Source organism: Siniperca chuatsi, linkage group LG5 (genome assembly GCF_020085105.1).
Source record: "Siniperca chuatsi isolate FFG_IHB_CAS linkage group LG5, ASM2008510v1, whole genome shotgun sequence".
In the NCBI taxonomy this organism is placed as follows: domain Eukaryota; kingdom Metazoa; phylum Chordata; class Actinopteri; order Centrarchiformes; family Sinipercidae; genus Siniperca; species Siniperca chuatsi.
The window spans coordinates 33,313,632-33,325,937 of NC_058046.1; the positions used below are offsets into that span (position 1 = coordinate 33,313,632).

General features: G+C 40.9%; 1 protein-coding gene across 5 annotated transcripts in view; it reads left to right on the forward strand.

The window, feature by feature from the left end:
• LOC122876107 (trichohyalin-like) overlaps positions 1-7,844 on the forward strand; it is a 45,535-nt gene extending 37,691 nt beyond the window's left edge. For 4 of the 5 annotated variants that reach the window (XM_044196024.1, XM_044196026.1, XM_044196027.1 and 1 more), the window contains exon 11: positions 16-7,844. In XM_044196024.1, coding sequence (XP_044051959.1) covers positions 16-6,597 — 6,582 coding nt within the window. In that variant the 3' untranslated portion in view covers positions 6,598-7,844. The remainder of the gene's footprint in view (positions 1-15) is intronic. The other variant, XM_044196028.1, reaches the window with a different exon arrangement.
• The last annotated feature ends 4,462 nt before the right edge of the window (positions 7,845-12,306 follow it).

The window sequence follows — 12,306 nt, forward strand, 5'->3', positions numbered from 1 at the left end:
TGTATTTATTTTTAGGCTATGTTCAGTGTGGCTCTTGAAGAAAAAGGAAAGGATGTAGTTGACACTGCACCTGAAGATGCAGCAGCTACGATGTCAGACAAACCAGCCACTGTTCTAGCCTCACAAGACCTAGAAGAAGCTGACATTACATCAACACCAACGACTGAGGTGCCACAAGTAGAAGATGATGCCACACAAGATCTGAACAACACCTCTCATGACTTGCAGATAACAGTTGAGAATGTGGCATCAGAAATTGAGGAAGCAGAGGAAGAGTGTCAGAAGGAAGACACCGCAATGCTGGTAGAATCTGTGGAAGTTTTAGAGGTACACAAGAAAGCAGAAACTCTAGACAAAGTGGGAGAGGCAACTCAAATTGAGGTTACTAATGAAAAGTCAGAAGAAAGAGTTACACAATGTGTGGTAAGTGTATCAACACATGCAACATCAGAGGATGTTGAAGCTGGAAAAACAGGAAGAACTGTTGTAAAGGCCATAAAAACTGCACAGAGTGAAACTCACAGACGGAGATCTCAGTGGCACAGCAAGCCAGAGGAGGGGGTAAAGGAGGAAACAACAGCCCAGGATGGAGGGAGAGTTTTGAGAGGAAGAACTTGTATGACCACCCCCACACCCAAATGCAAATATACACAACACAGCCAGAAAGTATGTGAAGAATTAGAGAAAGAGGTTGATGAAGTGGCAGAGAATGAAGTTTCTACAACTGAAGTAGTGGAGGAGTTTGCCTTAAACGAGGGAGAAGAACCAGAAGAAAATACTACCACAAAAGAGGATGTAGTTGCTGCGGAAAAATTAAGACAAGAAAAGCGACAGCTGGAAGATGAACAACTGACAAATGAAGAGGAGATAGAGAAACAAGAGGAGCCTGGGGTGGAAGACACTGTAATGAAGGGGAGTTTCACAGAGCTTCCAGGTACAACAGATGGATCTGAGAAAGAACCAAAGGGTGATGAGGTAGAAACATCAGTGATACAGTATAAACAAGAGGTCTCTGATGATGAGATAGAGGAGCCCCCTGTTGTACAGAAGAGAGCTTTGAGAGCCAGACGTAAAGTCACACCTAAACCTATGCCTGCAAAACAAAGCAAAAGACAAGAGGAAGAGTACACAGAAAAAGCTGACCTGGGAGCAGGTAGTTCTGTTAGTGAAGAGAAAGCAGATGAACAAACAACAGACAAACAGATGGAGGAACACTACCAGGTGGAACAAGAGGAGACCGTTGACAAAACAGAAGAAGAGATATCAACCGAGGAGTTAACTGTTGGGGAAAAAGGTACAATTCCAAAGGCAGAGGAAGCAGCAGAAAATGTTCCTCAGAGTGAGGTGAACGTGGAGGAGAGCAAGGTAGTCCAGAAAGAGGAAGAGACTAAGGGAGAGACAGAGAATGTATCACTGATGGATGTAGATAAGGATGAAGAGGCAGACGACATGATACAAGAGCCTGACACTGTTGCTGCTGCTTCAGAAACAGTAATACCTGATGAAGTTCTAGATGAGGCTGCCACACCAGTAGCTGAAAAGAATCAGGAAAAGGCCATTGGCTCTAAAATCCCCAAGCTCCAAAAAGCCACTGTCATCTTAGTGGACCTAAAAACAACCTGCCATCATCTTAGTGTGAAGGAGGCAGAAGAAACACCAGTTGATGAAGAGTGTGTTGCTCCAGAAAAGGAACAGATGGAGCTGACAGCAGCAGAAGAGAAGGACATTTCTAGTTGTATTGCAGAGGAACAAACACCAGTGACAGAAACCCTGGTGTTGGAAGAGGAGGATAGAGGGGAAAAGCAATACAGTACAGACAAATCTGTAGATGCAATTGCAGAGGCAGACACTGCCAAGAAGGAAGAGCTAGAAGAATGCAGATCTGATCATGAAAAGGAAGAATCTTGTAATGTGGATGAGGAACAAAATGAAGCAGAGGAATCACCGGTTATTGAAACAAGAGTTCTTAGAAGTGGAATAAAGACAGTTGAAGCAAGCTGCAAATCCGCAAGTAGAAGCAACCAACAGCAGGAGGAAGACCACATAGAGGAGGGTATTACTGTAAAGGAGGTGGATGAAACAGAAACAGGCATTGTTGAGGTGGAAGGAGAGATTAAAGCTATGGCAAAGGATGCCGTCACAGTAACAGTTCCAGTGGAGGAGAAACAGTTTGCCTCTGTATCTGCACATATCCCAGAAACTACAGACATTCCAGTAGTAGATGATGCTGAAGAGAACCTTCAACCAGCTGAGGTAGATGAGGCAATGAGCTTGGGAGAGGAAGAAGCACCAGTTGCTGAAACCAGAGCTCTGAGAAGTGGAACAAAGACAGTCACAGCTACACCAAGACACAAAAAAACAAGAACCAGAACGCAAGAGGATGAACAAGATGCAGAAAACAGTGAAGAAGAAGAACCAGCAGTGACAACAAGAACACTGAGACGGGGGAGGATAGCTGCCTCTGCCACACCTAAAGCCAAATCTAGAAGAACCCGTAAACAAATAAACAAACAGGAAGAAGAGCAAATGGGTGAAGAGGAATCTCAAAGTGTCGAGAAAATGGGAGAAGAGGATGGGGAGCCTTTTAAGGAAGCAGCTGTAGAAAAGACAGATAAAGAGATGGAGGAAAACATTGAGGAGGAGACAGGAGAAAAGGTTAAGGAGGAAGCTGCTTTTGAAAGAGAGGAATGTTTAGAGTCAGAAATAGATGTGGAGGAAGGAAAAGCTGTGACAGAGGAAGGACAAGATGTAGTGGAAGAGCAATCAAAAGCCATATCCAAGACATTTGCAGAAAGGGAGGTAGAGACCTCAGGTAAAGAATGCAATGAAAGGAAGCCAGTAATAGGGGGTGAGGAAGTCGAACTACCATCAGTTGCTGTAACTAGATCTCTGAGAAGTTGTGGAAAGACATCCAAAGCTTCTCCAAAGACAAAAAGCAAAAAGCAGCAAGATGAAGAGAAGGAGGAGGGAGGGGCATCTGCAGAAAAGAGTTCTGATGGAGATGAACCTCCAGCAGAATCAAGAATTTTGAGAAGGGGAAGAAAGTCTGTTTGTAGAAACCACAAACAACTCCAGAAAGAGGAAGAGGGACCAAAGGAATTTGCGGAGGAAGCAGATGTAGAGGAAGAAGAAGAAGCAGGGTTGGGATCATCCGAACAGCCACCAACAGAAGGGGAAAGGGTAGTGGGGAAAGCCCCAGAGGAGGATAAAATAGAAGCGGAGAAGGAGGAACTTGTTACTGTAGAAGTGGAAAAAGAAGAAAGAATAATGACTGAAGAGGAGGAGAACACAGCTGGAGTTACAGCTGCTGCAGATCATTTAGTACAAGATTCAGCTATACTTACAGCTAGTAAAGAGGAGGCAACACCTTCAGGAGAGGTGGGACAGAGTGAAGAAATCGCTCCCCAGCTTTCTGATCTCCAGAGTCTGACTGTGGTTTTAGTGGACCTTGAAAACCCTGATCATGAAGTCACAATGAAAGCAGAAGAAACGATGGCAGAGGAGCATGTTCCTGGTTCCCCTGTTGGAATAGAAAAAACTGAGCTGGAGAAGATGGTAGGGTTTGAGGAGGAAGTGGATGATGCAGTCACAATACAATATACAGAGGAGGGGAGAGCTGTGGAAACAGCTAAAGAAGATGTGGCTGAAAGTGTCGATGATAAGGGGGAACCTATAGTCACCAAAACCAGAACACAGAGAAGTAGAAAGCAAGCAGTCAAAGCCACGCCAAGACACAAATTAGAAAGAAGCAGACAGAAAAAGGGTGAAGAAGAAAAGGAGGAAGCTTCAGAAATTATAGAAGAGGAACCAGCAGTTCAAGTCAGAGGTCTGAGAAGGGGAAGGAAGCCCATCCCTGCCTCACAAAGATGTCCAACAAAAAGAACACACAAGCAACTCCAGGAAGAGGCAGAAGAGGGAGGAGAGGAATCTACAGCAATTGAGGCGAGAGAGGCAGAGGAAGAAGACAAACAAGCTGAGGAACAACAGCTGATGATTGATCAGGACAAGGGAGAGAGACTTGAAGAAAAGGATGCAACTCAACAAGTAGAAAATATAGAACCAGAAATCGGTGTAGAGAAAGAGGATACTGTTACAGATGAAGCTGTCATACAACAAGAGGCTCCAGAGGAGGGACAGGCCAGCAGTACTGAGACAGTTGCAAATGAGAACCCAGAGGCTCCAGTTGGACAAAGTGCTGATGAGGGAAAGAACTCAGATGATATTGCTGAGGAAGCAGTCAGAACACAAGATACAATGGAGAGAAAACAGTCAGCCTCCACATCTGAAGTGGAGGAAACTACAGCTGGAGAAAGTGCACAAGTGACACTGTTGACAGCAAAGGACAATAAGGCAAAAGGCGCTTCTGTGGAAAAGGAAGCACCAGTTATTGAACTAAGAGTTCTGAGAAGTGGTGAAAAGACAATGAGAGCCATAACAAAAAGCAAAGCCAAAAAAAAAAAAGATGATGAGCAAGAAACGGGGGCAACTGGAGAGAAAAGCACAGAAGGAGATGGATCAACAGTGGAAACAAGAGTTCTGAGGAAGGGAAGAAGGTCTGCTGCTTCCACACATTGGCGTACATCCAAAAGAGCCCGCACACAGTTTCAGACAGAGGAAGAGGGAGAAGACAAAACTACTCCAGCTGAAGAGATGCAAGTAGAGGAGACCAAAGCAATGCTGGAAGAAGCTGAAGAAAAACAGGAAAGCACAGATGAGAAGATTGAAGAGAGCAATGAGGAGGAAGCTGCAGCTCAGAAAGAAGAAAAAACAGAGCCAGGGTTAGTTGAGATGGAAAAAGTAGAAGCTGTGGCAGAGGAATCACTCACAGAGCAAGACACAGTGGAAGAGGAACAGTCTGCTGTTTTAGAGACATGTGCAGATAGAGACAGAGAGGCTTCTGTTAGGGGAAGTGCTGAAAAGACACCTAATACAGATGAAGGAAAGGTTCCTGGTGAGGAAGAAGCACCAACTCTTGAAACAAGAGTTCTGAGAAATGGTAGGAAGGCAGTAAAAGCCACACCAAGATCCAAAAGTACAAAAAGCCAACAGGAAGAAAATGAAGAAGAGGCGACAGTAGTGGAAAAGGGTGCTGATAAAGATGAGCCGGCAGTAGAAACAAGAGTTCTGAGGAAGGGGAGGAGGTCTGCTTCTGCCACACCTAGGCGTAAATCTAAAAGAGCCCGTACACAGTGTCAGCTGGAGGAAGAGGGAGAAGAAGAAAATAGTCCTGCTGTAGAGACTGAAGGAGAGGAAGAAGAGGCAGGGCAGGAATTGCCTGAGGAGAAAGGGGAGAAGGCTGAGGAAGAAGGAAAGAGTTTGGAAATAGAGGTGAAGAAAGAGAAAGATGTTGAAGAGGAAGAAGTTGAGAGTGCGGAAGGGGGAGAATCTGCTGTAGGAGATGCAGAGCAGATGAAGGTTGCAATGACAGAGGAAGCAGCAGGGTTTGAAAAGGAGGACAACAGCGTGGCAGCTGTTGATGAGCCTGGTACTGACATGGTCAAGATTTCATCAGCTGAAGTAGAAGAGACAAACTCAGCTGAGGAAGAGGAAACCACAGTCATAGAAAAATCTACTGCTGATACAGAAGTGGGATCTGACACTGTCATTGCTGAAGAAGTGGCACTAGTTAAAGATGCATCTGTGGTAGCAGAGGAAGTAGCTCCAGCTGTAACAAGAACACTAAGGAAAACACAATCTTCACGAAGATCCAGAAGACAGAAAGACCAAGGAGTAGTGGAGACTCAGCAGCAGGAAGAGGAAAACCTTGAGGATGAGGGAACACAAGAAGCGCATCAATTGACTGATGAACCACCTGAAAACAGAGAGCTAAATGCTAAGGAACAAGCAGAAACTGTGGAAACTTCACCTACTGGACAGGGGACAGGGCCTCCATCTGAAGATACTGCAGAGGACCAGACAAAGGAAACAGCTGATTTGATAGATGACAGGGTGGTAGAGTCAGCAGGTGAAGAACCAGCAACAGAAGAAATGAAATTACCAGAGGAAGAGCTATCAGAAAATAAAGATAAAACTGTAGACTCCTCAGTAGTACAAGGCAGACGTCTTAGAAGGAGAATGGAAGCTGATGCAGACAAAGAAGAGGAAAAAGCAGAAGAAATCCAACTTCCAGAACGAAGATCCATACGAAAAAGACCAAGAGTGGATTACAGGGAAAGTTATGAGGATGAGGGAGGTGAGACTGAGGCAGCCACTGACAAAGAGGAAGAGGATAAAGTGGGATCAGATGAGGACAAAGACAAGAAGAAAGCTGAATGTTCTACCGATGAACTGATAGAGAAGCTAGAGGAAAGCAGTAGAGAAGAAAACCTACATAATAACATGGGAGCTATTGAGAGTACTAGTGAAAAGGGGGACGTCCTAAATTTAGTATTAGATACAGATGAAGAGGTAAAGACTGCAGTTATAAGTCAAGAGGATATGGAAGATGAGCAGAATGTGTCAGAGGAAGATGTGGAGCCTATAGTGATCGGTAAGAGAGTTTTAAGAGGGAGGTCAGTTCCTTCAGTAATATTCACACCCCAGTCTAAATCCAGACGCCGCAGTGCTAAAGTTCAAAAAGCAGAAGAGTCTGTCTGAGCCCTCAGTTATCTCAGAAGAGAAGTCTCAGCAAGAGAAAAGGTACTGAGGCAACACCAACTCGCAAATCTAACCTGTTGTAGGCAGCAGTGTGCCACAGCTGTATAAAGTCTACCCAAACATAAGAAATAAGGCCGCACATTGAAGGTCATACTTATACTTGAGGGTTCATACTTATTAATCAGAATCTTGGGAAGTGTTTTTGCCTTTTCCCTATTTCAATGTGAACATCAATTATATTGTTCATTTAAAAACACCAAGTTCATGGAGGTCTGCACACAACATATAAAAAATACATATAAAAAAATCTAATGGGACCAAATTGGATTTCATTTGACTGTTTCTTAAAAAGCCATAATTTGCATTTTAATAAGAATTCTTATAAGTGGTGAATTAATATTTTTATATTGTAAATATTTTCTTATATTTCATTAACAATGTGAATGTCTAGTTTGCATTGTGTAATGTAGTGGTTGAAGATAATGTTTTCAGTCACTTTTTTTTTTAGATATTATTCTAGCGACAAATCTCTCAACTATAGGTTTTGGTAATTTTTTACTCTGAAACATGCAACAAGATCCAATGACAAATATGGTGAAATAAAATGTATTGGTCTTTTTTAAGTTTGTGAAAACCTCAAACAGATTTTTACTCTACAAAAGGAACCAATAATTTTGTATAGGTTTTTTTGTGTTGTTTAGAATTTGTGTACTTTGATAAAAATATTACCAAAACATGTTCTTTCTTTGGGTCTATCCGCAGAACTCAGGTCTTAATATTAACATGTTCTTTTTTGATATGCAATTTAAATGTAGAGATTTTAACATGGAGATCTGTGGGTGTTAATGTACATCTAACATATAATCCCCTCACGTGCTAACTAATCCCTTGTAGAGAGGACGATTTTCTCAAGCCATCATATATCCAACATCCTCAATCATGTTAGTGTTGTTTTTGATATGGTGATATTATTTAGTAAACATCTTACATTGTGTCATCAATGTCAGTTTGAGTGTTGTTTTTGTTGTATCATTTGGAACTTGGAACCTAACATTTATTTAGCTGTGTGATGTAAAATTGATATTTTACAAATGTATTTGTGCTTAATAGCATTCATTCAAGGTCATTTACTACATGTATTTTCCTTTTAATAATGTGTTATGTAGACTAACCACTAACCTTTCTCTGTAATGTTATTTTTCCATGAACCTATTTTCTGTGGCAAATAAAGATTTCTGAAGATAGTATTTCAACTGTTATTTAATTGCTTCTCAGGGGGATTGATTTGAACAGAGGTGAATTAAACAGAGTTTTATAGTTCAATGCAAGTGACCACCAACTAGTTAATTTATGCCTCACCTAACTACAATAGCCTAGAACATTTTCCCTTTTCAGCACTGAACTACAAAGAGATGATTTGGGGTTAGCACTGCAGGAATTGGTAGGAATAAAACAAGTAGGCCTATTCCACAAACAGGAAACTGGCCAGCTTGAACCTGATTCTACCTACTGTATTGATCTAACCCCCCCCCCCCACACACACACACACAAAAAAAGGAGAGATTTGGGGGAAACAACAAATTAGTCTTGGACTAAAATAACCAAGAAATTGAGCAAATCACCACTTAGTCTAACAGGCAAAGGGGCTCAGAGTTAATTCTCCTGTATCTGGGAGATTTGAGATACCACCATTGATTCATAGAAAGTAATAGACGGGTGTTGTCATGTAGGTTTGATATCGAAAACTTTGAAATTATGTACTCAGGTATGATTCAGTAGAGCAGCAAGGCCAGAGTGAATCCCATAATGTCCCTTTTATTTACCATGACATTAAAATAATCTGTTAAAAATGGTATTTAAAAAAGGTACTATTTAAGGGGCATTGGGGGAACCAGGCAAACAGAAATGTAGCATGGCTTTAAGTGCTAAAAAGAGAAATAGGTAAGTGCTAATCAGTCAAAGAAAGATGCAAAAAACATTCATAAGTCTTTCAATAGAAAAAGACATGCATGTGATAAATCATGATATACACATAATTGAAAAAAATACACTAACACACAACAAAGGATCAATAAAAGTAAACCATTAATTATCAAACAAAATAGCCCTGTTGCAGCAATGTCTGCCTAAGGTCCTGACCAATACTCAATGTCCAAGCTAAAATTACAAGCCTAACCCCAATCCAGTGTTGAAAAATGTGTTTTTAATTGATTTTTTACATGTCTTATAGATAAGTGAGATCTCGGTGTAAACTGACAGGAGGGGGGATTAGAGATGAAAAGGGTTAGGGTTAGGGTTAGGTTAGGGGACTTATAAACATGACATGGTTAGTCATGTATTTGCACTGGCACAGGTCTTAAGTCATGGTGATAGTAGCTCTTTTTTTGTTAGGGAAACAGTTCCCGAATACATTTTAAGCCCAGACAAAAAAATATTTCTAATTGAACAAAAATAGAAAACAAGAAAAAAAAAGAAATGAAATACTAGTCAGAAAATGATTACAAGAGGATAGTCAGAAATAAGATTACAAGAGGATAAAAAAAAAAAATATATATATATATATATATATATATATATATATATATATATATATATATATACACTATATATGGTAAGCCCCAATAAATATATATATACCAAATATGCTTCCTAAAAAAAGGGGGGGGGGTTAAGGTTAGGAATATAGATTCACTGGTTCAAGGTTAGGGTTAGGAAATAGCAAGGTTAGGGTTAGGAATAAAAATTCACTGACCCATTAGGATTAGGCATCAACCACTGTACATCCATCTTTAGAAAGGTTAGGGTAGGGGAACTGAACCTGACCCCCAGCAAAGTGGGAGACAGGACGTGCACGGTCCTTCCCCCGGTAGTCCCTACCCCCACCCCCTCTATCAAAGGCGGATTGGTGGTAATATCCGCCCTGAAATGTTCTTTGTCGATCCCTTTCAGGGTTAGGGTTAGGGTAGGGTTAGGGGTTAGGGTTAGGGTTAGGTTTAGGTTTAGGTTAGGGAAACTGAACCCTAGCGCCGCAGAGCGGCACCAGAGAGGTGCACGGTCCTTGGACTGGCTCTGATCAGGAGTGGGGCTTATCTTCCCCTTAACACATTGGGCTCTCATGTCCCCACAAACAAACACACATAGTCGACAAAGTGACTTGGATTGGGTTGTTCAAAAAATTGGACTCTATAATCCAGAGGAATTCACTGCAATCTGTCCTACCCATGTAGCTACGTTTCGAGATACTTTTCTCTTCATCAGGCTCGGGTTGACCAAAGTGGGGCTCCCGTTTGGGCCTCCTCATACACACTCTCTTCTTGAGTTCTGTTTCTATACTGTTATTTCAGTTACACATTTATTTTCCTTTTCTTAGGCTTATATTTCCCTCTCTTGGGCTTCTTTTTTGTTCCTCTGTCTTCTGTTTTCTGTACTTTATTTTAAGTTACAACTCTTGTTTAGGTTCTGTTCTTTCCTCTTTTTTAGGTTTTTTCACATTAAATAGAGTCTAAAGGGGCACTTCTAATCCCCAAGTCTTTTTTTGTTTTTGTTTATTTAATACCCCCCCACTAGGGTTAAGGTTAGGGTTAGGGGTTAGGGTTAGGTTAGGGTTAGGGGTTAGGGTAGGGGAACTGAACCTGACCCCCAGCAAAGTGGGAGACAGGACGTGCACGGTCCTTCCCCTGGTAGTCCCTACCCCCACCCCCTCTATCAAAGGCGGATTGGTGGTAATATCCACCCTGAAATGGTCTTTGTCGATCCCGTTCAGGGGATCGACGACGTCTTTTACCGTGGCGCACCACAGTCCATCGATCATCATGAGCAAAACTCATGATGGAGTTGTTTTTTTTAGAATCCCTATACGAAAGTAAATAAAATTATCTAAAACAAAAATCAAATTTAACTCAAATTTTAAATTGTAAACTAAAATTATATTTAATTTTTATGAATTTTTATATTTTTAATTTTTAACAAACTAAATAATATATATTTTTTAACAATCTAAATAATATATGTATTTTTTAATAATAAAGTGTGCCTACGCGCGACGTTTCGACCTCTTTGGGTCTTCTTCAGGCTAAGGCACAACTGAAAAAAAATGAAATGAAATGGCTTGCAGACTGGCAGAGATGTTGACTCTTCAATGGTTTGAGCAAGAATGAAAGAGAAAAGCCTCTGCGCTCTATTTATACCCTCCTTTGTAAGTTGCTTTAACTTTGGTTTGTGTTATAAGTTTGTACTTGTGTTTTACAATTTGAGTTTTAGCCACTTGTTTTTAACCCCTTATATGCCAATATATATATATATTTTAATTCAAAATTAAACAGATTTTAATATTGTATATAATCAAAGATGAAATATTAATATTTTTTATTTAAAATATATTTATGTATTTTAAGTCTATGTATAAGACTTTTATTAACTATCTTTAGGGATCAATTGTAGGATTAGGGTGGGGGTGGGATTGGGTAAAGGGATGGTGGTTAGGGTTAGGGAAGGGAGGGGTTGTGGTTAGGGTTAAGGAAGGGAGGGTGGTTAGGGTTAGGGGGTTAGGGTTAGGGGCAGAGGTAAGGGGTGTGGTTATGGTTAGGGTTAGGGGAAGAGGGTTAGGGTTAGGGTTAGGGTTAGGGTAGGGGTTAGGGTTAGGGTTAGGGTAGGGGTTAGGGTTAGGGTTAGGGTAGGGGAACTGAACCTGACCCCCAGCAAAGTGGGAGACAGGACGTGCACGGTCCTTCCCCCGGTAGTCCCTACCCCCACCCCCTCTATCAAAGGCGGATTGGTGGTAATATCCACCCTGAAATGGTCTTTGTCGATCCCGTTCAGGGGATCGACGACGTCTTTTGCCGTGGCGCACCACGGTCCATCCATCATCATGAGCAAAACTCATGATGAAGTTGCTGTTTTTAGAATCCCTATACGAAAGTAAATAAAAATATCTAAAACAAAAATCAAAATTTAACTCAAATTTTAAATTGTGAACTAAAATTATATTTATTTTTTATATTTTTAATTTTTAACAAACTAAATAATATATTTTTTTAACAAACTAAATAATATTTGTATTTTTAATAATAAAGTGTGCCTACGCTACGACGTTTCACCACTGTGGGTCTTCTTCAGGCAAAGGCACAACTTAAAAGAAAACTGAAAAGGCTTGCAGATTGGCAGAGATGTTGACTGTTCGATGGTCAGAGCAAGAATGAAAGAAAAAGCCACTGCACTCTATTTATACCCTCCTTGTAACTTGTTTTAACTTTGGTTTGTGTTCTTAACTTGTATCTGTGTTTTACAATTTGTATTTTGTCCACTTGTTTTTAACCCCTCGTATGTCGATAAATATAAGTTTTTAATCAGAATTAAACCGATTTTAATATTGTATATCCCAAAACATGAATTATTAATAGTTTTTATTGAAATATATTTATGGGTTTTAAGTCTATGTATAAACATTTTTTAAAATCTTTAGGGATAAATTTTAGGAATAGGGTGGGGTGGGATTTGGTAAAGGGATAGAGGTTAGGGAAGGAGGGGGTGTGGTTAGGGTTAGGGAAGAAGAGGTAAGGGTTAGGGTTAGGGAAGGGAGGGGTTGTGGTTAGGGTTAGGGAGAGTAAGTTGGTATGGTTAGGTTAGGGGTTAGGAGGGGGTAGGGTTAGGGAAGGGTTAGGGGTGTGGTTAGGGTTAGGGGAAGAGGTTAGGGTTAGGGTTAGGGTTAGG